The sequence below is a fragment of the Crocodylus porosus genome, unplaced genomic scaffold (genome assembly GCF_001723895.1).
Source record: "Crocodylus porosus isolate Cpor-Errol unplaced genomic scaffold, CroPor_comp1, whole genome shotgun sequence".
NCBI classification, from domain to species: Eukaryota; Metazoa; Chordata; order Crocodylia; family Crocodylidae; genus Crocodylus; species Crocodylus porosus.
Window position 1 is genome coordinate 540,006 of NW_017728923.1, and position 24,833 is coordinate 564,838.

The window sequence follows — 24,833 nt, forward strand, 5'->3', positions numbered from 1 at the left end:
CAGAGTGAAGTGAGATCTTTTCTCTTGTAAAACCAAGCCCCGCAAGCCTCAGGTTCTTTGCTTTGTGGCACAGTTGTGAAGAACATTGCTTTTTTTAAAGCACGAAAGAGAGATTTTTCACACTGCTCAAGCAGGCAGAATGATATCTGCCTTCTCAGAGCATTTGTTTTCCATAATAACTCTTTCCTGGTTTCCCATTTCTACCCTGTGCTTTGATTTGAGTTTTGCTGCCTGGCTGTACTGCTAAATGCTGCATACGCATAAGGGATACATCTGCAAATGCTCAGAAAGTGTATCCTCCAAGGTTCCTGGCATGGACTGTTGTTGGAGGCAAGTTTCTAGACTACATGAGGGCATAAGATAGGAAGAGACTCCCAGGCCACTCAAGCCAGTCCCCTGCTATTGCAGGCAACATCATCCTGAACGGACATAGTCTTGGTCTGACTGATAGGGTAATTCCTGTGTTCTTGTGTGGGCCAGAGGACTGAACAGGGGCTGAGAGATGGAGACTTCTGAAATCTGCTCTGATGTCTCCCACTCGTGTGCTATTGATCAGTCCCATCCTCTCTCTGCCTAGTTTACCTACACTTGGCAATCCACTGAAAATGGTCTTTCAGCCTGCATTGTGCATCTCAGTGGAGCCTGGGTATCCACTTGCTGCAGAGGGAATCACTCTTGCCAGCCTCAGAGCCATGTGTTGGGAAGGGTGGATGACAGTTCAGATGCAGACAGGCTCAAAACTTCCGTGTCAGACAGACACTAGGAATCAGAAGAGACTTCTTTGAGCCAGGACTCAATGCCTTAGTCACTCTTGAACGACTAGACTCAGTACTGGACTGACTGGGGGATTTCTGTGTCCTGTGTCATGGAGGATCATGTGGATGATCCAGTGGTCCCATCAGGCCTTAAAATCCGTGCACTTGTTGTTCCCAAATAATACCACTCGCAACAGCAGCTTGCAAGGGGGGGGGGGATCCTGGAGAGCTCTGCAAGAGCAACTACGGCTCAACATCTCAGGGCAGCCAGCCGAGACACAGAGGTTAAGGCCTTGTTTCCCAGAGCTGCCCCGTGTCCGATGTTGTCTGCTGAGAGTCCCAAGCGCTGAGGCTCTTTGGAAAAACTTGCTGCTTTCCTGCCACCCGCTAGCGTCCACGCTAGGCTAGGCTGGGCTGGGCTGGGCGGGCAGTCCGGGGTCTCCGGGGTCTAGCAGACGGAAGGAGAAAGCGGCCGCCGCCGCAGCAGTGAGGGAACCGCCCGGCCCCGCAGCCTTTTTTTTTTTTTTTCTCTTCTGTTTTTTTGCACCAGTCCTGGAAGCACTGCAATACCAGGTCAATGCATGGAGTGGATGGAGCAAGCTCCAATTCCACCAACCAATACCAAAAAGAATCTGCTCAATACAGACCTCCTATGGAGGACAGCCTCCTCGTTGCTGCGGCGGTCCGGGCCGGGCGGAGACAGAGGGCGGGGCCGCTGGCGGCGCGGGCCCTTTAAGGGGAGGCCGGTGGCGCCGCCGCTGCCTAGCAACCGCCGCCACCTGCGCCCGGCCCCGCCCTGCGTTCAGCGCCAGCGGCCGCACCGGGCTGGGGGGCGGGGGCCGGGCCCGGCCGAGGGATGCCCTGAAGGCGCGCAGGTAAGAGCGGCCGGGGCAGGGCGGCGGCATCACGCGCTGAGCCGGGCAGTCACGGTCCTCCCCGCCGCGGCGCCACGTGGCCGCAGGGATCTCTGGCACCGAAGCGTCCGGTGCCCCCGGGGACGCGCCGCTCGCCGGCCAGGGGGCAGCGGGGCGAGTGCCGCTCCTGCCCCCCGCCTTCCTCCGCCGCGGGGACAACTGGCACGAGCGACCTCCTGCCTCGCTCCTTCCTCGTCCGGGGGCACTCCACCGCGGGCCCCGGCCCCGGCCCCAGCAGCATTAAGGAGCTGAGGCAGCGGTCGGTGCACGCAGCAGCCGGGTGACTAAGGCGCTCTGGGCTCGCTGGGGCTCGCCTGCATCCTCCTCCTCCCCTCGCTCACCAGCCCAGACTGGGAGCTGCTCTTTGGCCCGGTTTCTTTCTCCCTTCTAGCTGCTGACACCTCCAGCACTGAGGTGTTTTCCTCCTGGCCCGGATCCGCGGTGGGGGGCAAAGGGTGCTGTGTTCTGTGTCGCTGGGGAGGTGACCTGACCACAGCTGTGAGTGCCTGCAGTGGGTCAGCTCCCCTCCCCTGTATCATGTATAGTGTTTATATTGAGCAGATTCTTTTTGGTATTGGTTGGTGGAACCAGAGCGTGCTCCGTCCACTCCATGCATTGACCTGGTATTACAGTGCTTCCAGGACCGGAGCAAAAAAAAAAAAAAATCCCCTCCCCAGTAGTTCCCACCCTCTGTCTTCCTCCCAGGTCTTTGCTCCCTACAGATTTCTGTCCCGGTGCCTCTGAGTCCTGATTGTGCGGTCCAAGAGAAGCATGAGTGCTGTGCTGGGTGACCATAGGGTGGTGGCTGCAGAGCCCAGGTGATGAACTGGCTTCTGCCCTGGCCCTGCAGCACATGTGCATGTTGTACTTCAACCCCCCTCCTCCCCTGTGCCTGCAGGGTCTTTCCTCTTCTTCATGAGGCTTGTACATCCCATAGGCTGTCATGTATGGGTTTCTGTCTGGGTAGAAAGGGCCTGGGGCAGGGGGGTGAAGAGAGAGGCAGGGGTTAGACAGTGCAGTTCTGGTGCCATTGGTAGCAGGTGTTTCAAAAGGTCCTATAATGTTTTGACCCTTTTGCAAGTGCCATATGCTTCTCAAGCTGGCAGAGAGCACAGGAGTGTGAAGGATGCGCCCTGCCTGGGCACATGCTGTGTGTTTGTGCCACACGCCACATCTGGGTCAGGCCTCTAGTTTGTCCAGCAGTCAGGTTGTGTGTGATGTGCAGTGCCCACGTTGAGGAGAATATCCATTGTCTGAGCCAAAGCTGGTCTTTCCCCTCCTGCCCCTGGCCAAACACTGCCTCACTCTGAAGGGGATGCCCTTGGCAGTGCTGAATGTCAGCGTCCGGCAGCTTTTGCGTGATAGTTAATGGGATCTGTGACTAGACATGTTTGTGCCAGTGTGGATGCTAGTCCCCCTACCTTCCCTGCGGGCTGCAATGAAAAATATGAGACCAGGTGCCATCGTCCCATGTGCCCCCAGCATTCATGCTACACGGAGGCCATCCACTGACCAGGATGTGCTGCATATCACCTTGGCTTCCTGCCCTGCTCTTTTTTTTGGAGACAGTAATATGGCTGTGGCATGTGGCTAACCCTGTGGGGGTGGCAGGTTCCAGCACTGTGACCTTTACTCTCAGGTTTTGCCAACTTCTGCTTTTGTAGCTTTACAGGAGTCTCATGAGGAGGGGAGTTTCCAGCTATGGGGGGAGACAGTGCAGTGGAAGGAGATGCAGGGAGCAGCCCTGGCTCCCAGCCCAGCATGGTCAGCATGGTGCCTGTACAAAGCCCTCTGCCACAAGCTCTCTTTTCTTGTTGTGAGGTTGCAGTGTTTGCTTGGAGCTGTAAGAAAGCTGAGATCTGGGAGCCATGAGCACACAGAGCCTTGGAGGAGCTGGAATTCCCCTCCCAGCAAAAGGGTCTCTGTGCACCAGCAGCACAGTCGCAGGAATGTGACCCAGCTCTGCCCAGCAAGGGGACCCAGGAGACTCCAGGTGGTGCCTGGACGTGTCTGCTGCCCCCTCCTCCATGCCCTCTACCTCCTTTTTAAGCATCTTTTTTTCTTTCTTGCTCTCCCCCCTACCTGTGAAGCTGTATGGTAAGGCCCTGAGGGTGAAAGGCAGAGGTTAAGGGTTGGAGCAGTATGGGAACCTGTTCTCAGCTGCTGGCTCTTTGAGTGGGTGAGTTTATTGCAGTTTCCAGTAGCTCAGCAGAGGCCAGCTACCCAAGCTGCACACCAGGAGCACTTTGCCTGGAGTGCCCGGTGCAGGACCAAACCAGAGCTCTCCTTGCTGCTGTTGTGAGAATGCAGAGGCCTTGGGTATTGGGCAGAAGAGCCTGAGAATGCGCAGTCTGCCTTGGAGAATCCTCAGGAGTGTGTTGTCTCTCCCTGAGTTAGTTGGTCACTATCCTGGTAGCTTTCTTCTGCTCCTAGCTCTGAGCAGTCGAGCTTGCTGTGATGAGAACCTGGAAGTGGGGTTTCGAATCCCAGGAGCAAGGCCGGAGCTTTTCCAGGGGATGGCCTTCAGGCTGGCCAAAATGAAGCACGTTGGTTGGTTGCAGGCCTGGTGGTGGGTTCCTGGCCAGCCTTGTGCCTGTCCTCTCGCTGCCGCTCCTCACTGCCCCATCACCCCTCTTTGTGTCAGCTCTGAACCCTTTCCCTCCAGCCTGCCCTCGCCTATACCAGTTACACTTCCCCTCCACCCTGCGTTGTTGTTCCTGTGGCAATGATCTGGGTACAGCTCAGCGCTCTTGGTAGGAAGCAGAAACCACAAGGCAGGAAGCAGTGTCAGCCTCACCAGGACCCAAGGGCTGAGAGTCGCACAGTCTGTCCTGTAGCACCCTGGGCACTCGCAGCCATCTGGAGAGACAGCCCTGGTCCATCTGCAGGAGGTAACTACCCCTCCCTCTTTCTCCCCTTGCTGTCTCCAGCAAAGCCTTTGTGGACAGAGCAAGTCTAGATCTAAGCTAGACAGGGTTTGCCCCACGGAGATCCAGGGCTTTGGCAGGACTTGGGGTAGCTGGCCTGGCTCTGTGGCTGTGAGCCTGTTCTCTGGTGTGTGGCAAGCTGCATCTGCAGGCTGGGCTTCTAGAGCCAAGGATCTGTGGTGTGTGGAACCCAGACGGTGACAAGTCTGGCTGGTGGTGGGTTACTGCTGTGCTGCCTGCAGCCACAAGTGTTGTATAGCTGACGTGGAAATGTCATTTCCGTGCAGGCTGGGGTCCCTGCATAGCTGCGTAGGTAGTTTGGGCCTGCCTCTGCCTAGCGGCAAACCTTCACTGTTCCTTCCACTTCAGGGTCTGCTGATAACCGCACCCAGCTGTTTTCTACCCAGGCACTTGGGGAGGGAGAGCAGGCTCTGGTAGCTGTAGCCCTGAGTACTTTACCAGTTAAGTGTTGGGTGCAGTGCACCTTTTTCTGTGCCAGGCATGCCTACGTACAATAAGTCAGCCCAGCAGGTAAGAATACAGTCCCCCCAAGTGCAAAGGGCCTGCTGTGCCACCAGAGATACGGTACAAAGGGACGGTGCACCTGCCACACAATCCAACATCCCACCTTGAGGACTTGCAGGTGGGACCTGGCTACCAAGGCTACCTGTTTAATGTATGTGGGTTGATCTAACACTGTTCTTATTGCCATGAAACTTGGCTGCCACTGGCAGGGTGCCCCAGAATTGCCTACGACTAGCAGGGGGGTGTGGACCAGCAGTGGTAGGTTGGGCTTCGGCATGCTGGCACTGAGGTAGTACTTGCTGGATGACTTGAACACTGCAGAGTCTGATCACATTCCCAGGGTCCCTGTGTCCTGCCCTGCATAGGAGGAAGGCAGTGGATGCTTTTTGTTCTTTGGAGAATCTCAGCCATCTCCATGATGTCACTTCTCTAGTGCCTTTCTCTTCTGTGTAGCCTCTGGCATTGAGACCCCACTTGCCTCCAATCTCTCCCCCCCCCCCCTTTGAGGGCCTGTATTGAGGGATTCGGGGTGAGGTGGGGCTTGGAGAGAAGGGGCTGGGTGTGTTACACAGATGGATCCCTGAAGGCAGAGCTCTGAAACATCTGCTGCTAGGACCCTGTGCCCTCCCCCTAGCCTTCCAGCAGGACTGGGAAGGCAGAGAGAATGACAGCCTGCTGGGTGCACTCATGGGCTGTGTTCAGAGGGGGGAGAAGCACTAGTAGCTGACAGCTGCTCTGGGGATGCTAAAAATGAGCACCCAAGGAGCTGTGTGCCTTTATGAGTAGGGGCTTATACAGCGGCAGTGACAGGGGAGAGCCAGATGTGAGCTTAGCCCAGCCTGCTCCATTCTGAACCCCCAGTCGAAAAGGTTCTTGGGGGACGAGGGCCTGTGCCGTAGTCATTAATCCTCTACTGCAGCTGACTTGCTGATGCTTTACAGTTGTGGCATCTAAATCGCATGGGGCTGGCTGTGGTAGGGGATGTAGGCCTGTTGACCCAAGCAGCCAAATTCCCCTGTCTTTCCTCTGCCCACAAGGAGGCTGGGAGGCTTGTCAGGGGTCAACTGGCACAGCACCCCCTGAGCCATAACCGGACTGGGCCTAGCTCCTGCATTTTTTCCCTAGAGTGGCACAAACACAGGGACAATCCAGGGATGGGCAGCTTGCTTTTCCATGCAGACACTGTGCTGCTCCCTGGTGCCAGGGAACACTGAGCATGCCCTGACAATGGGCCAACTTTGTGACTGGGTTTATTCCCAAAGGAGGGAATCCCAGGGAAGGGAGAGGGGCGGGAGAAGAAGATTATTGCCATTCTGGTCATGTGCGAGCCAGCCAGACTCCTTCCCTTGTTTGATCCCTGTAGGGGAGCTGGCAGAAGGGAGGGGACTGTACTCTGTACTGAAACAGATTGGGATTGGGAGCCCCAAGCCGATCCCAGGCAGATGGGGGAGCTGAGCCCAGCGGTGGAGGTCGGGGATGCTGTCCATGATTAGTGGGCTGCACATGGAGCAGGGCAGCAGGGAGCCTGCACTGGCTTGGTGGTAGCATTGGGCTGGGGGATCTCTCTGTGCCAGAGAAGAGGTAGGACTCGGGCAATGCACAGGGTGAGGGTGGGGGCTGCCCTGGCTTTTGGAAGCACACAAAGAACTTGGAGAGGAGGAAGGCGGGTGAGTCTTCCCCTGGCACTGCTTCTCTCGCATTGCCCCTTATTTTCTCTGCCTCCAAGCAGAAGGGGGTTCTGGGTATATCTCGGCCACTGGCAAAGTGCTGTGATCTCTGGGGAGTCTGGCTCCACTGGGGAGTGAAGCCCACATGCGGCCCTTTGCAAGACTATAGGCTTGTGATCTGTGCCCCTCAGCAGCAGCATTTGCTGGTGGTCTGACTCTGTCCCAGGTTGGGGCTGCTTGGGGAGGGGGCTGAGGGAGTGAGTTGACTGAGGCTCACCTATAGGGTGTTGCACTGTGGGGATCTCTGTGCATGCAAGTAGGGGTGGGTGGGGGTGTGTGCGCATACACATGTAGGTGTCTACTTATGCCACTGGGGATGCTCCCAAAAAAGGGAAGGTGAATCGGGTCTTGGAACAAAAGAAGAATGTAGTGGGAGAGCTGCTCCCTGCTACATGCCTGCTGGCTTTCTGCTCTTTTCTCGGGGACAGCCAGATCTTTACTTGCTATGACTGGCACTGGGTGAAGTCGTGTGGATGGGACTTTTGCCAGCTGCAAGCGTCTTCCTTCTCCTGCTCTACCTCAATGCCCAACTTCCCTCCTGCCTTCAAATCTGGAGCACTAGGCTCCTGCCTTCAGAAAGACCCCTCCATTTGGATGCCTTCCCTGCTCTGTGTATAGCTGGAAATATCTCCCCTGTCTTCCTGCTGCCTTGGGATCCCCTGTGAGTGAAGGGACAGGACAAGTCCTGTCTAATCTGCCTCTTTCCCGTAATGCTTTGCAAGCTCAAGCAGGTGAGTAGATCATCCTTGTCAGCAGCCCTCTGGGAGCCTAGGTTCTGGCCTGCTCTGAGGGAAGCTGGTAGCCCTGGTGAGGGACCTTGGCATTAGAGAAAGGGACAGCATCGCCAGTCTGGAAGTGCCAGTGTAGTGCTGCCAGTCCGGGAGTGCCAGCGTAGTGTCCTGGCAAAGCACTTCTAGTGCAAATGCAGTTGTGCCAACAGAACTGCACCTGGCAATCAGGTGAGAAAGTCCCCCCTCCGAGTGAACTGGGGAGGGCCAGTGAGTGTGGCCATACTGGTCAGTCACTCTGGCCATGACTGACACACCTGTGACAGCCAAAGTGTGCGCGGTAAACACCTGTGGGTTGCCTCAGCCCTTCCCCTTGCTAATGCTGCTGGAGACTGCTGGCAGTTTGGGGTCTGGAGGAGTGACTGGCAAATGACTCATGCTGGTCTGCCTGCTGTGGTGATGGAGCCTGGCCTACTCCTTGTGCATGGTGTGTCTGACTGGGCAGAGATAGAGCCACTGCCTGGCTGGATTGGCTGGGGTGGACGGGCCATCTGCCCTACCTGTATAGGGGGCTGCACTGCATGAGAAGGCCTGGTAAGACAATGGTGGGGGCTGCTTATGATGACTTGGTAGCCTACCCTACAGGCTCTTATTCAAGCACTTTGACTGCCCTCGAGCAGTGGAAGAGGGCTTCTGTGTGCCCATGATGGCAAGGTCAAGAAAGGAACAGTTGTGAGACTAGTGATCAGGGGGCAGAAAGACTGCTTTCTTCTGGTTTTGTCAGAGCAGAAAGTATGAAAAGAGGGCAGGATGCTGAGTTGCACCTCGCAGCCGTTTTCAGGAATACGGGGCAGTAGGGAACAAGGGACTGGCTCTTTGCTTTGGGATGTCAAATGCTGTATTATTAGTTCCTGAAGTGAACACCCCCACGGTTTGTGCAAAAGGACCATGCAGGTGCACTGTTGATGCCGGTGTCTCTTGCTAGCTCTGACTACAGCATTGGAATAACAGGGCTAATCACGCTTGATGGTGCAGATGACACAGCTCAGGAGTTGTGATTGGGATGGGGCTGTAGGCTGTACTCAGAGAGTGTGCTTGGATCTGGGGCCTGTACTGAGAGCACAGGCAGGGACATAGCCAGTAGCTTGTAGCTTGGACTGACTGTGGTCTTTTAGCTATACAGATGGGTCACCTAATTCCCTAGAGTGCCAGGGACCTGTGCTGATGGTCCACCTTAGTAGAGCTGATGAAACCAGTGCATTTCCAGGTGGTTTTGAGGATGCAACTGTTGCAACAGAGCAGTTTGCTGATGTTTGGGATCTCGTCATTTTTCCTGAGCTCATTCCTGTGGCCCTGCACTCCCTGTCTGCCAGCTTTGTCCATTTGGATCAATACAGCTCTCAGGTGACCTGCAGGAGTGGAGATGACCTTCCTGTCCCATGTCTGATCACCTTCTTTTTAAAGGAGTTTGTGTCCTGTAGCTCTGTGGGAAGCAGACTCCCTCGCCCTCTCTCCTGCACCACACCACTGCTCCCTGACCAGACACTTGGCAAATCTTTGCTGTTTCCACTTGGTTACCAGGCTGGGTTTTTCTCACTAGGAAGAATTTTCATGATACTTTGCAAACATGGTCATTTGGGTTCAGATTGAGCTGTCTACTGCCGTGGAAACAGGGCCGTGTTTGGAAGGGCTAATGTCAGCCAGTATTGTTCACTAAGGTGATGGCACTGCTAGAGGTACAGCCTGTAAGCTGGACCCTTTTCCTTCCTGTTGAAAACCCTACCTTGGAGGTACAGGGTCCACTGTAGTCAAGATGGTGGATATTTCCCTGTGTGGAAGGGCTGGCGGGGGAAGGTGGCTCCTTAAAGCAGCTTTTAAGAATCCCATGCGCAAGAAACCAACTTTGACACTGGCAGTGCGCAGCCCCAGTGAATGGGTTTGTTTTGAGACTGACACTTAGGAGGCTGTGATGGGGTCATTCTGGTCTTGTGATACCTCAGATCTTCTGGCTCTGGTTAAGGTGCAGGCTGGAGCTACATTAGTTTACCATGTTGTAGCAGGGGAGGAAGAAATGGGGTCTGGTGATTCTCTTGGGCCGGTTGGCAGCCTTTGATAGAGTCGATCCTGAGATATTTGGCGTCTGGCTCTGTCTGTCCTGGCTGGAGTCTGCTAGTAGTTCTCGAGCAGGCCTCTAACTCTGTTCCTGAGGAAACTGAAGGGACAGCTGTTCCTTCGCCCCAAGGGGAATCTTGCTGGGAACCTTCACAGGAGCAGGATGGTCCCTGCTGGGTCTCACCATGTGAATGAGGCTCCCAGGATTTGGTGAGCAGACACGGGCTGCGATGTACCCATACTGCTAATGACTGTGTTGTCCACCACTGACCTGAGCAGGAGGAATTGCCCAGGGCCTCCACGAGCTTGGGACTTGGCTAAATACAGAGGTTGTCTGGGCCTACACTGATGCTGTGGTGATGAAGTGGTTAAATGTAGTGCTGGGAGTTAAACCAGCATAAATTGGATGTAACCTGATAAGCCAGTCACAAAGATGGGCCTACTTAACATCACACCTTCAGTTCAGCTGGTGCAATTTTAGCAAGAGGGTATTGCTGTGACTTAACTCTGAGGAGACCCTGTTGGCTTAAGGGAGGGAGTATGCCCATCAGCTGGGTGCCAGAGTGATGTGGGGTGTGACTGTAGCCATGTATCTGCCATACTTATCCATGCCTCTGCTATCCCAAGGGCAGGTGTTATGTGCTGAGGCCATTCAGCAACTGATGCTGGTATGACATCTTGTAGCCTGCTTGTTAAGCAGAGTTGCAAATTGGGGATGCATAAAACCAGTGTTGTGGGATCATCTGTGGCCAGCAGGTGTTAAGGCCAGAAATGGCCCAGCACCTGGTTATCCGACATACCAACCCATGGGGTGTTGCTGCAGAGGGGGCAGTAACCGCCCTCTAGTCAGGATGGTGATTGCAGCCCAGAAGTACGAAGCCAGTTCTCATTGAAGTAGCCTGGTAACAAGTCAGCCTGGGACCCCACGGACCAACCAGTGTGTGCTGATGTCTATGCTGCTGTGGCTCCACAGGTCTGAATGGGCTTGAGTTGCACCTCCAGTGGCAGCATAGGCAGAGCTCTGGCTCAGCAAAGGTACCTGAGCCCTTCTTCCTTCACTGCTTTCTGTGGGAGAAGGAGTCGGCAGCAGGCTGTGGTCCAGGAGCTGCCCTTGGTTTTGGAGCTCATTCCTTTAATCTGCCAGAGCTGGTATTTAACCTTCCAGACATGCTGTTTCTTTCCTCTCAGCCATTGCTGAAGAGGGCAGAGGGCTGAAGGCCTTCATAGTTGTTGTGCGCAGCCAGCAGCTAGTCCTTTGTGCTTTGACAGACATGGTAAGCACTGGGCTGTCAGCAGGATATTTGGAGAGCTTGGTAACCTGGTAGATGAGTGTCTCTGTCATTGCAAATGGCACAAAAAGGTGGCTCTTGCTAGCAGCCAGGCAGCGAGGCCCAGGGCTGAGATCTGTGGGAGGAATGGTGCTGTCCTTTAGCTGGAGGCTGCAGAAGGTTTAATTCGGTGTCGTTTGAGACCCAAATGCTACAGGCAAAGCTGATGACTCCTACCTACTGTATTCTCCTGTCTCACATGCCTGTTCTTGCTTTTGCTTTGACTGAAGTGACAGGCAAGGTGCTCTTCACTCCACTTGTGTGTCTGGGCCTGAACTAAGCTATTAGAGCAAATCCCTGGAGCCTGCCAGCTCGCACAGAAAATCTCCCCCAACGGCCACAGCTGAGACCTAGGCCAAATTTCCCCGCTCTTGGGCACTGCTCCAGGTCCCAGACAGCCCTTGTGAGGCTTGCCCGGTGCTTCTTAGGATGCATGTGCTGATCAGCTTGGAGCCCTTGTCCCCGCCTGGCTGTGTTGGAGCGGTTGCCAGGGAAGCTGGGAAAAGGCTTTTCTCTGTTCTCAGTCCTTTGCATAGTTCTCCCTGAGCGGGCGTATGCACCAGAGCTCATGCTGGGGGGAGGGCAGAGATGGAGGACTAACACCCCAGACTTCACTCACGTGACCCCCTCTCTGCCTCACTGGTGTTGGGGCCCAGGGCCAGGCAGCAGCTTCTCTGCTGTCAGGAGTGGGGATAGGCTTGTGCATCATGCCCTGTGGCATAGGTAAACCCATGCATTGCTGGAATAAGAGCACAGGCTGCAACTAAGGGTAATCAGTTGATGACAACTGAGCAATCAGTCGGAGTATTCAGAGGGGCCAGAACACCCACTTTATTATTATGGCAGCATCCCCCACCCCTCTGGGCAGCTCAGTGCAGGTGAGCTGGGCTGTGTTGCAAGGAGCAAGCCTACTAAGTATAGATGGTCCTTGGGCCAGCCCAGGCTGACCCAAATAGCTCTCGGCAGTGTTGAGGGAAGTCTCCATAGCTGAATTCTCTGTATGGACACCTAGTATGTGCTAAGAGCACCCTGGTACAAGGAAGCTTATTTCACTTTGAAAGGAGAGCAAGCCACGTTGCATTTAATGTGTACCAAGGGCAATCCTTCTGAGAGCTAACATGCTGTAAGAATGCCCCAAGCTTGCTGTGAGCTCGTCCCCATGAAAAAGTGTTCTGTCTGTAAGGAAAGGGCCCTGAGCATCCCCTGAAGCTTTCAGGTTATCTCACTGAAAGGCAAGTGGCAGCTGTTGTGTGCATACAACAGGGAATAGTCCAGAGATTAGAACTTGGGTTCAGTTTCCTGTATGACCTTGGGCAAGTACCTTAGTTCCCCTGTGTAAACCCAAGGTGTTGGGAGTAGAAATCCATGTAAGACTGGGAGAGGCTCAGATCCTGCAGTGATGGGGCCAAGGAAGCACATGCGATGGATGCAGCATCAAGACAGGAGACAGGCTGCAGCTCTAAATGTGAATTCTGGCCAAAGCCTAGGGACCGGGTTGTAAAGACTGACTTGCTCTGTACCACATGGTCCTGTGCACTGCTGAGGGGAACAGTGATATCAGCCAGCCTAGTGCTGCTTCAAGCCATCGGCCCAAAGGAGTCTGGCAGTGGCACAGAGAAAGGTACCCTCTGAAATATCTGCTATTCCCTTGGGCACAGGGAGGACTAGAGGTCAGTGTTTATGCTGTCATGAATGACACTTCGTGGAGATGTCAGCCTGTCTGGGAAGAGAGGAGGGGATGTATCAAAGGGCAGGAGGACTGCAAAACCTGGCAGGGATGAGGCTTCTCTGCCCTGGCATCAGAGGAACTAGCTGTCCCCTACAATTGTTTCCATGGGGCCTGGACGTTCCCTGTTAACAGAAGAGACTGGTAACATTGCTACTTACCCTTTTGTGGGCACTGCTGCTGGGACTACCATGGGTTCAACTGGTTGTGTCCATAAGCCTCCTACCACCCATCTCTGGTAGGGAAAACACATTCAGACCTGGAGCTCTCTGTTAGTGCAGCTCCTAGCACTGCCTTTGAGGAACACACTGCCTTAAAACACATGATGAATAAGAATGTGCTGCCTGTCTGATGGGATTCAAAAGGCCCAGGCAGGGATGCTGGTTGCCCTGATGCTGCGATGTTAATTAGTGCTGGGATCCAGCCCAACTGCCAGTTATCAGGGTCAGCATATTATTACCCCATCTGATCCACTCACATGGTCCAGTATGGTTGAGGTGTGCAGTGGGGCTGAGGGGTGCTCCACTTCTGCTACCCCTGTTCCCGCAGTCGCAACGTAGTGCCTCTGTTTCCTGTGGCCCAGAGTGCCGCACCCCTTTGCTGACTACCTGCAGGCCTAGCTGGGAGGGAAGTCTCTATCTGGGAAATCAGCCAAATGTCAGCCCTCTGGCATCCCTGCCTTTCTTCTAGCCTGACAATGTCAAGCCCCAGTACCATGGCCATGTTGCAGCGGGGCCCTATCCCAAGGGACCTGCAGAGTCAGTCTCTTAGCCCCATGCTCACTCATCTTAACTGGATGCTGAGGTTCCCCGCTCACTGCCTGCTGGGTCTCTGCAGGTTGGAAGGGGCTAATTATTGGGTGCATTTGGGGGGTGGGGAGCAGCAGCAGCAGCCTCGTGCTGTGACCCCGTTCTCCTTCTTGCCTCAGCTGGCCCTTCAAGCTCTGGATCTAACATGCCCACTCCCCTGGCAGCCCCCTCCCTCCCACTCCCACTGTGTAAGTAGAGGCACGTTCACATGACCCCCTAAATCTTGCCATGGCTGGCTCCTGCACAGCCTGTCAGCAAGGCCTGGGGGAGTTTCACTTCCTCAGCAATTTGCAGAATTAACACTTAGATGGGAGGCAGCTGGTGGCAGCAGAAGTTCCCTGGGACAGCTGAGAGTGGGAGTGAGGTGGCTCTGCTAAGGGCTAGGCCTTGAGAGCAGAAGCTGAAGCCATTTGAGCTCTGACCCACTGTGTCCCTGAGGCACCTTGTGATGCTCTGTTTACTGTGGTGTGTGGGACAGGGCAGAAGCACGCAGCTAGGAGGATCCTGCCAGTCATTGCTGCCTTCCTGCTTCTTGCCCAGGGACAAGGTTTAGGTGGAATGGACATGCAGAGTTGAGGCTGGTAACTGCCCGCTCCCTGCTCCCCCAGGGCTCCTTCCTGTCCTGCCAGCCTCGACCAGCTGCAGCACCATGAGCAACTGAGGCCAGGCATCTAGTGGCAATGGAGCAGGAGGAACTTTGTGCTCCAGACTCAGAGCGTGGGCTTGGCCTTAGTGTCACAACACACTTGGGAGGCCTGGTGGCCCTTGGAATTGAGGGACTGTGCTATGTGATCTCAAATGTCCTGCGGCAGGAGGAAGAGCTGGTGCTACTGATTGTCTTCAGACACTTCCTAACCTCGGCAGTGCGCATGCATGTCTGTCAGTCATCTGGGGAAACCACCAAGTGCCTTGCTAGTTACTCATTTCTCTCCCTTCTGCTTTCAGGGAGCAGCCCAGAGCCAGGGTGGATCAGCATGGAGGAGCAGCCACTCCAGGCAGCACAGGAGGGGGCACCCCGTGATGTCGTGCCAGGCAAGGTGGGCTGCGAGCTCTTTGGCTACGTGGGTATCGAGGCAGTGTTGGACCAGATGAGGATCAAAACTATGAAAACTGGCTTTGAGTTCAACATCATGGTTGTAGGTGAGCATCAGCACTCCCTGCAGGGGTTTGCCCTGGGGACATGCTGACCCTTCCTTGTCCTGGGGTTTGCCCATGCTATTGTCCTCTGTATTTGTCCTTTGTACTGGCATCTGACAGGCCAGCCCAGAGCACCCATGCCAGGGGAGGCATGACCTGGAACATGTTTTGGCCTTCTCGGTCCTGCTCTGGGTTCCAGGACAGTGAGGCCCCAGTGTCTGCTGGGTATTCCTGTCCTGTGCCACATCACACAGTCCCCAGCAGAAGGGCAACAATTCTGACGACTATGCAGAGTCCGGAGCCTTAGAGCAGGGGCCGCATGTAGGGCAGATTAGATAGTTGGGGCAGTGCTTGTGGGATTGGCATGTTGCCAGTGAATTAGGACCAGGGCCCTTAAAAGCTGAACTCTGCAGGTGTGGGTGTAAAACACTCTTTACTCTCTGCTTGGACATTGGAATAGGGCAAGCATGCTATCTGTTCCTCTGGGAGGTGCCCCTCTGTCCTATCTCCCTCCTGCAGTCTCTGGGAAGCCTTTTTGCCAGCTACAGTCTAGCTTCCATTGGACCTATGGTTCAGTTTCCTCCCTTGTAGTCTCAAAGCATCTGACCCTCTCTGGGAGCAGGGATACTTCCACAGCTAGGTCCTACCACAGTCCAGGCCTCCCCACCCCTTTTTTGGAAACCCCTGTACTTCCTCCATTGCACTCCATTGTGTTGCATCCCAGGAGTCCTGCAGCACCTGCAATTACATTTGAACTTGTCACGATGGGACTGGGCGCAAAGGCAAAGAAGGAGACTGAACTGGAGGGGCACGGAATGGGAGCAAGCTGAGCTGGTAGGCAGCATTGCCTGCCTGAGCCTGGGCTGGGACCAAGGCTTTAGGGGAGGGGAATTTGCAATGCAAAAGGCTTGTCTTCAGTCATCTAGCCACCTGCTTCCTTAAAGACCAGCTCAAAGATGAAGAGCCCTCAGGAAGTGAGCTGTAGTTATTCTAGTTCAGGGAGTCCTGAGTGGCACACTTGCATGCTGCTCTGACATGACAGCTAATGAGTCCCATTGACCCCAGCTAGCACACGTGCAGAATCAGTGTAGGCAAGGAAGGAAGATATGGGTGGAACAAGTGAGGCAGATGCAAGGAGAAAGAAGCAGCTGAACTCCTGGTCCCTAGCTCTGCACTTGAAAGAAGCTGCTGGCTTTTCACTTGTTTCTAGGGTTTGCTTTCTGTCTATAGCAAGTCAGGCCTGAGGAAACTGAGAGTGAAACCATATATGCAGCACAGCGGAGAAGTCTGGAGGTGTCATGTGACTGGATTGGGCCCTTTCCATGAGTCATGAACTCTTTGGGGTGGGGAGAGGGGTTTTGTCCTCGCCTTGTAGAGAGGGCCCTGATTCCAAGTGAGCCCTTTGAGAGGCGTGCTACTGCCAGAGCTCACTGGGGGACTCGTGGCCCAGGCCCTCAAACTTGGGGCTGCTCCCTCAGTTTAAATGGGTCACTGATTTACACCTGCTGATGATTTTTTTTTCTCGCTGTCCCTTGTGAGGAGACCCCTCCATATGCTCCGCAGCTTGAAAAGACAGGCTCAGGTTTAGAATGGGTTAAGTAAATAATCCACATGTTTTGCCCCTCTGTGAATCCTATGAGGATTTTTTCTCCTAGAGAGGCCACCCAGATGAAAATCTGGTGCCTGAGGGGCTAGAGGGGAGCCAAGACCATATGCACAGTGTTCCTGTATCACAGTCTTTAATCGAAAATGACAGCTGCACTTGACAAGAGAGAGCTGACTGACATGGAGCGGGGGTGAGGGGCAGGCTGGGAGCCAAAAGGAGCTCCCTCCAGGCAGGAAGAAGGGTCCTTGCCACACAGTCAGGAATCCTGCTGTTGGGAGCAGCAGGCAGGGAGAGGCAGAGGGGAAGTTGCAAGAACCAGCGGTGGGAAATTTGGGTCCAAGTCAACTACACCCTGTGTTGGGGATGGCCAAAGTGCAGCCATAGGCTGGTGCCAGGTTGCTTTTCTGCTTGTCTCTAATCCAGGGGTGAGCCTACTGATGTGACAAGTGCTGGCCTGCATGGCTTCCCCAAGCCACCTAGCCATGCTGTGCACTAGCATGTAGTCTCTGAGCAGCCTGCTGGGTTAAAGCTGAGGTGACTGCAGTAGGCGTTCTCCTGCAGAGGAAGTACAGTCCTTATTCTCTCTACCAGGTAGTGCTGCACCCCTCAGCTAGGCTCACCTTGAGGACAGGAAGCCAAGACAAGTTGCAAGGTGCTCGGCATCCTTCCTGCCCATTGGTTTCTGTCATGGCAGCCCCTACATCATGGGCTTTTGTAGGATCTGGCCCAGCTGGCACCTGTTACTGTGTTACATGCATTGTGCCTACTTCAAATAGGACCTGTGCCAGGCTTTGGGCTAGGTGCAGAAATGCACCACCTTCCCTCAGCGCTACCTGTAACAGGGAGAGAGTGGAAGCAGGTTGTCAGTCTTACCATTCACCTGTGCTCAGCAATCAGCTGTCTGGCCATGCAGTTTTAATCACTATTAATCTGAATATATTATTTGTCTAAAATGTATCCCCAGTGTATTAGTTGTTTAATTTGTCGTCTGATTTTCAAGCCTCTTGGACAGTGCTGACAAGTTTGTCTCTGCAGCCACAAGGGCTAGGAATGGGGAAGCAACTTTTAGTGAAAACTGATGTGCTCCTGTAATTCCTGGCTCCAGGAGCTGGGGCTTTAAGCAGTAAGAAAGGCAGGGCAAAGCCATAAGAACTGGCAACTGTTGGATGAAGATGGTAGCTTTAAGATGTGAAGTGCAGAGGAATGACTTTAACTTAGAGAGAGGGGTGTACAGCTCCTTCCAGTAGGGGATGGGAGATCAGATGAGATTTTAACAAAGCCAGTTTGAGGGATGTGAGGGAAATGCAGGACAAAATCAAGCTGGATAAAGCTTCAGAGCAAGGAGGATGTGGGGGGATGGGGCTAGAGAACTGTGTTCAGAGATGCATACCACCAGCCCAAGGGGCTCGCATGCTGATTTGGCTTTCAGATCAGACTTCAGCACACAGACCAGTCACTTGATACTGTGTGAAATCTGTGCTAAAAAAGAAAACCTGCCATTATGATGGCCACACTTTTTTTTTTTTAAGTAACCTTTTGTATCTGACTGCAGCAGTTCACATACCCCAGTTCCTTCCTTGCCCTTCTTTGTTTCTTCCTTGCATTTACACCCCCTGACAAGTGACCTACACTGGCTGCTGCCATTCGCTGGTACTTGGGGACAGAAAGGGATGCTGCAGGTACTCCACAGGGCATGTTTAAGCCCAGCCACAAAATGGCTTTTAATAATAGTGTAATGGCAAAAAATGCATTTTTAGGTTTTATGAGGCCTTGTTTTTACAAAGCTTAAATGTCACTCTCAGTGGCTTTGTCCCTTTAAAAAGGGCAGCTTTCCAGTGGGTGAAAGAAACAAAGCTCCCCTACCTTTAGTGGAGCTGTACCCTTACTTCATCTGAGGATCTGGGCCAAGATATCTGTTTTCTCTGGCAATGGAGTTCTAACCATTTTTTTTTGTTCACTTGACCTGTTAATCCCAAACTATTGGAGCACTACAATCCACTGTATTGCTCTAGCTTTCAAATCGGCTGTCTCCTTGTCTCTCCACCATTTTGATTGTTCCTGCAACTGGTCAAGTTTCAATCTAGATCCAAACTCCCCAAAACTCAGGGCTGCTTTGGACCCCAGTCTTGCTGTTTCATCTGTATTCAATGCTTCATACTGCCTCCCACCCCCCACCACACCTAGAATCTCCTCTCAGCAGGCCCCAGCTTGGCACTGAACCCAGCCAAATTTCTACAGAGCTTTCTCTGAAGCCTTTGTCATGCGTTCCATCTAGTGATAAATACTCCCAGATCAAGAGAAACAAGCCAATGTAGAGATGCCAAAAGGGAATCCAGTAAGAAGGATGGCTCTAAAGAGCATAAAACATCAGCGAGAGGAGGACAGGGAAGATTAGAGGATAACATTTTTAAGAAGGTTAAGCAATGTTAAGAGCAGCAAAAAGAACAACACATAAGAGGCTCAGATAAATTGCAACGGATCCTTCTAAACACTTGAGGAGCCAGGAAGCAGGTGAAAAAGAGTTGGGCTTTCTAGATCATTTAGGGGGGAATTTGAAAGATGGACAAAGTAGTTCTTAGCTAAAGGAGATGGGTCTGAGAATCTAAAGTGCAGGGGGCTTCAGAATCAGTGGCTTGGTGTGCACCTCTTTCCACTTTAAGTAGACTCAGAGGAATGAAGTCTGCAGGATCCCGGGGCTGTTCTAGCTTCAGGAGCAAGGCTGTCATCAGGATGAGAAGCAGTGTAGAGTCTGACTGATGTGTAGCCTGGGAGGGGGCAGCATTTTGAGGACAAGAGCGTGTGCTACTGGACTTGCTGCCTTGGGACAGAAGCCTGGCTGCTCTGCACTGGCTGGACGCAAGCTGTGCTTGCCACTGGGTTACAGGGGTATTCTGCACTGCAGCCTTGTAAACCTCTTGGAGGGATCATAGTCTCAGTCCGTGGCGGGGACCCAGGGCAACTCCAGTATTGCATTGCACTTTCATGCTATGCAGCATCCAGCCATTTTAAACTGCTTTGGTCTGAGAAGAGTGGAGTGGACCTGAGCTGGCCTTTGACTAACACTGACAGGTAGAAGTGGACACAGGGTCAGACATGTGCTGTGGGCAGCCTCAAGGAGCATTTTGCTGACCAAGTTACTGGGCTCCTGTTGTATGTGCCACCTAGGATCAGCCTTCACACTGCCAGCCATGACCTAGTACCTGGATCTCTTCTGCTAGGCTGTGAGACCAGGCTCCTAGACAATGGCTATTGAAGGCTGGCAGTGGACTGCTAGGTAGAGGGAAGACTGAGTGCCTGAGCCAGTGTAGGCTGTAGAGAGGCTCTGTCCTGGGCTCTGGAGGCCTAGTACTACTGTACTTCCCAGAGTAGGGAAAAAGGAGAGGGCCTCTCACAATCCCACCTCCACTCTGACTCCCAGGCACCCTTTCCTCTTCTTCCCCCCCCTCCCCCATGCACACAGGCATCTGCTACCCTCAGGCCTTTGACCAGAGCTACAAGGGCTGAGTGACCTGCTGCTGAAAGACAAGCCACTACACAACCGTCACCCCTCCTGCCCTGTGCTCCTGACTCACCTTTACTCGCCCAAGAGGGTTTCAGGGTCCGCGGAGGAGCCAGGCATCTTCAGCCTGAGCAGCCGGCTACAAAGTGGGACATGAAAGTGGAGGGCTCTCCAGCTGTGCAGCCTCTGCTTGCCGGGGGGTGTACATCTGTTTCTAATCAGCCCAGGGAATTTTTATGTGGACAAGTTTGACATTTCAATTTAAAAGGGAGAGAGGGAAGGAGAGTAGAGCTGCCTGTGATGGGGAGAGGAACCCCCTTCAGCCAGGAAGGCCCTCCTGGGGAAGTGCATGTGCTCAGTGCGCTAGCCTGCAGGGGAAAGGCCTATTAGCACTAGACTTCAGGGATGTAGCCACAACCATGGATGGTAGGGGGCCATGCCTGCCTCAGCCTGCAGCCTTCCTGGAGGAGAGAGCATTTGGCAGCTGTGTGTAGCTTACCAGCTCCCTCTGCAGAACCCCCTTGAACATGCAGGCATCCTTAGTGCCTGGGTGTGGGGTGGAGATGCTGGACAGCAGCAGCTCTGATAGAAGGTGTTTCTGTGATGCTGTGCCTGGGGCCTGGCTGGAGTCTGTCTGACTGGGGCGCCCTCAGCCACAGGTAATCTGGGATGTTATCAAGTTGATCTTGTGTCATCTCTAGCTGGGTGACTCCATTCAGGATTCTCCTCCCCAGGCACCACGTCTCCAGTCCCTTGGCAGGCTCCATCCCAGTGTGATGCTGAGCACTGCTCACCTGCATGGCCAAGGTGAGCCCCTTGTGCACCATGCTGCCACCAGCCTCACGACAGGTTCAGGATGGCCCCAGTGGGCCTGGGCTCTGACTAACTTGCTGAATAATTACTTCAGTTGAATGGTGGTGCTCTGAAAGATCCCATGTCACCACAGCTTGCAGGGCTGCAATATCACTAAAACTTCCAGTGGTCTGGGGGAGCCACACCACCACCTGCTTGATGGGGTGGGGTGGGTTTCAGGTGCTGGTGACACAAGCACATTGCATGAACAAGGGCAGGTGAGACCAGCAGCAGCCCCCTCCCTAGTGGGCAACACTCTCTCTGTCCACAGCTCTGCACCCAGGCAGGTTGTAGGCTCATGCATTACCCTTCCATGTCAGTGCCTGCTGCTCCTTTGGCAGGTGAAATATTTGCCAGTGGCCCTCGGAGGGAGTGAGTGGGGGCACTAGCTGCCTGTTAGAGGAAGCAGTGGGCATGAGAAGAAGGGCTGCTTTGTTCTAGAGCCAGTACAATGGAACTTCTTTGTCAGGGCAGCCAGAGGGAAGGGGATACACAGCTCTGACTTGCCCTCCCCCCCACCCTCCTGAGGCCTTGGCAAGGTGCAGCTCCCCTGCCCCTGGCTTTGTGAGCTTGCACCTCCCAGGACACCATTCCAATGACTGCATGGGGCTCACAGGCCAAAAGGCAATGTACTGCAGGAAAACTGTCCCCTTCTAGCACACACATAGACGCAGGCATGGGAAACAGACTCCAAGGACTTGGCAGCCCAAAGCTTCAGGAAGCCTGACTGATGATGACTGAGGGAAATGCAGAGCTTGCATTGGTGCTGTACTCACAGCTCCAAGGAGCTGAGGCTGCCCCTGCAGCATATGCAGAGCCACGCAGTGCAGCCTCTGTGCTTCTTACAAAACCCATCCACTGCCCATCAGCCTGGCAGAGCTGACACCAGAGCTGCCTCCCTCCTGTGGTCTCACAGCCTGTCCTCTCACATTAGCACTGTAGTAGCTCTGTCCCACCCTCAGGTATGTGTGGAATGGAGACCAGTTAGCTGCTCCTTTCATGGGCAGGAGATGGCTCAGAGGTCTGATCTGTAGCTAATTTCCCATCCTCAGTTTCAGGTTCCAGCACAGGCAATTGAGCTTGTCCTCCCTTCAAGGCAGATAAACTCTAGCAGAGTCTCACTAGAGAAACAAGCTGTTGGGATCTGGCTTGGCAGGAGGGACTTTGTGTGTCACCTGCTTCCGCTGTTCCAGGGGTATTCTGCCCTTCACTGGCAGCTGTGCTGTGCTGTACCTCCCAGATAACCATGCCACAGTTCCCAGAGCCATACCCTGAAGGAGTGCCTTGGAGGAGAGATTTAAAGAAGTCTTGTGGGAGCCAGAGTGGTTTTAGGTGAACTGTCTGGGGCACCAGACCCCTCCCTGTATCATGCAGTGCTGCTCGAAACAACAAGTGGCTTGTGCCAAGTGCAACCGCTGGGCAATGAAGCAATAAAGGCCCCACTTGCAGTGACTGGTTGGTTTGCAGAAAGAGGAGGATTTGTCCCCTAGCCACACTTGCAGTGTTAAATCTGTGTGGGCCTGCTGTGATTTGATCTATGGGTACTGTGCCTGTTGGGCACCTCTGGGAGCATGTGTCTGCAAATGGGCGCACAGGTGTTGGAGTCCAAATGCTGGTGAACACATCTGGTTCCTCTAGCATAGAGAGGGCCTGCGCTTCACACTAGTTGGAGAACTTTGGTGTCCTGAGTTTGAACTAACAGGGATCTGCCTGCTCTGAAGATCCCCATGTGCCTTCCAGGAGGGTGGGAATATGCCCAAGTGTCCTTGGCTAGAATGCTCTTCCTTTGCCCCACCACTGTGCAGTGAACCAGCTGGTGCCCTCTTCATTCATGGCCTTTTCCAGATGCACTGTTTCTTGGACAAGAAGCAGCACTTCTTGGGAGCTGTTATATCCTAGACTCCCTGCTTTTGAACATATCTGCATGGGGAGAACCTGTGAGGACTGTGCTCCCACCAGTTTTGATTCCTTGCTAATATGAAACAACAGTGGTCTATTGCTTGATGGATTTCCACTGGTTCCTAGCTAGTGACCCCCTGACATTCAACCATCTTCATTTCTGTGTCAGATGATTGATTAGATGATATAGAGACTGTTCACAGACAACCCTATTAGTGATGCACTTCAGCAGAAAGGGGGAGAAGCTAGGATAAGACCTACCTTCCTTACCAGTCTCTCTACCTCTTTTCTGCCTTGGGTTACAAAAAGATACTTCAGAGATCTGTTTTTCCCAAGCCTGTGCCTGGGGGACTGTTGGTCAGAGGTGAGGTGTTGCTGGCAAATAGTTGAAATCCTTTGGGAAAACCCTTGGTTTCCAGGACTCCTGCAGAACTTCCTCATAGGGCCTCAGGCAGCGTCAGTCAGAGAAGGCTTAACCCTCTGGAAAAAACGTGGTTCTTTAGAAAGGTGCATGTGTGGAGGGGTGGGGAATTCTTCCTTATCTCTGACATGTACCTGAAGCACCTGTAACTGCAGCTTCCTATTGGACAGTGCCCACAACCCAACACACCTGACCCATTTCACAGGAGCAAGAATCAAAAGTTCACTGGACCCTGGCCTCCAACTGTTGCTTGATGGATATCAGGCAATCACCTGGAAAATAATCAACTGCTCTGATAGGCCACAGGCAACAACAGGGAGTATTTGTCCTTATTGCTGATCTGATTCCATGAGTTTTACTCAGGACATCCCTGCTGAAATTTTTGTCTGTTTATTCAGGTGTCTCAGGTCAGGCTGTGTGGAAAGGTATGGAGCCGGTTGTCCCTCCCCAGGTGCCGTGGGTGATGGCTGTGGAAGACAAGCAAGAGTTGGGGGGAGACAGGTGAACAAGAACTGGGCAGTGATCCCACTGCCCTGAGGTAGGAAGGGAGTGGACATGTCTGAGAGAAGACATGGTCAGCCTCAGTGGCAGAGGCATGCGGCAGAGGCTTGCTGGCAATGCCTTCACCTCTGACATTTCAGTGGTGCCCCCTGTTTATGAGCTGACTGCTCCATTTGTTACTGGACAGTGTCAGCTGGAGTTGCTGTGTCTTGACATTGTTTTTTGCCAAGCAGTGCACTCCAAAGCTCAGGTGAGCAGGGCCTAGGAGACCTTTGCTTTTCTATCCAGCGGGCAGAGGCTGGGTCTCTCCCTCAGCCCCGGCCTGCTGCACTGTGGGTTCCATGATCTCTACTGGTAAAAAATGTAGGAAGGGAGCTGATTGTGAAAATGCAAGTGCCCTGCTCCGCAGTGCAATCATTATGCATGTTCCCTGGCCATTGGCAGAGCAGGGAAAGGAGAAGCTATGGTAGGAAATGACATTGCTTGGGGAAGGTTCAACTCTGACTGTCTTGAATCCTCTGCTCATGCTGAAAGACCACTGGCCAGGGAGTTACTGCAAGGGTGGGTATCTCGCACATTGTCATGTCTAGAAACCGACACTAGCCACAGTCCCAAATGCCAATCATCCAGTTGCCATAACTACATAGTCATATCTAGTTCTGGCTGGTCTGTCATCCAACACACTGTCATGGCACATCACTCTGATCACTCTTCTTTTCCCTCCAGTTGCAGTGCCTGCTGCCTTGCGTTAGAATAAGCACTGGGTGACACCTGAAAGCAGTTTGACATCCACCCATCTTTCCATGTGCATCCCTCATACATGCACACATGCCCCTTCATCTCCATGCATCATCAGACACCCATCTGCCAGCACGCCTGCTTGCTCCCCTTACACATTTGCCTGTCCATGTATGTATGCTTCTCCCCAGCCAAGTGCCTCTGGGGACACCTGGCAGCCATGCAGTTCCCTTCTCTATGCTGGTGTAAGTCCAGGGGGAAAGACAATCCTTTTGGGAGGCTGTGGCTCCTGGTCACATCTTCGTGGCTTGACATGATGCTAGCTTAGGGTTCTATATTGTCCCCTCTGCTTGCCCTCTCATGCCTTCCACATGCTATAGCTATGCCACCTGAGGTTGGGCATCACTGCCGAAGCAGCTTCTGCCATAGATTTTATAGTTTCATAGTTTGTAGGGTTGGAAGGGACCTGAGCAGGTCATCTAGTCCGACCCCCTGCCATGGCAGGAAAGAATACTGGGGTCAAACGACCCCAGCAAGGTGTTCATCCAGCCTCTTCTTAAAGACCCCCAGGGTAGGAGCCTGCACCACTTCTCTTGGAAGTTGGTTCCAGATCCTAGTTGCCTTGACCG

The 24,833-nt window shown here is 53.6% G+C and overlaps 1 protein-coding gene across 5 annotated transcripts in view; it reads left to right on the forward strand.

Moving 5' to 3' along the window:
* SEPT12 (septin 12) overlaps positions 1–24,833 on the forward strand; it is a 53,237-nt gene that overhangs the window by 17,482 nt on the left and 10,922 nt on the right. For 3 of the 5 annotated variants that reach the window (XM_019539833.1, XM_019539835.1, XM_019539834.1), the window contains exon 2: positions 14,497–14,691. In XM_019539833.1, the coding sequence (XP_019395378.1) occupies positions 14,497–14,691 (195 nt within the window). Of the gene's footprint in view, positions 1–1,563; positions 1,631–4,379; positions 4,561–14,496; positions 14,692–24,833 lie in introns of those variants that run through there. The other 2 variants (XM_019539837.1, XM_019539836.1) reach the window with 2 other exon arrangements.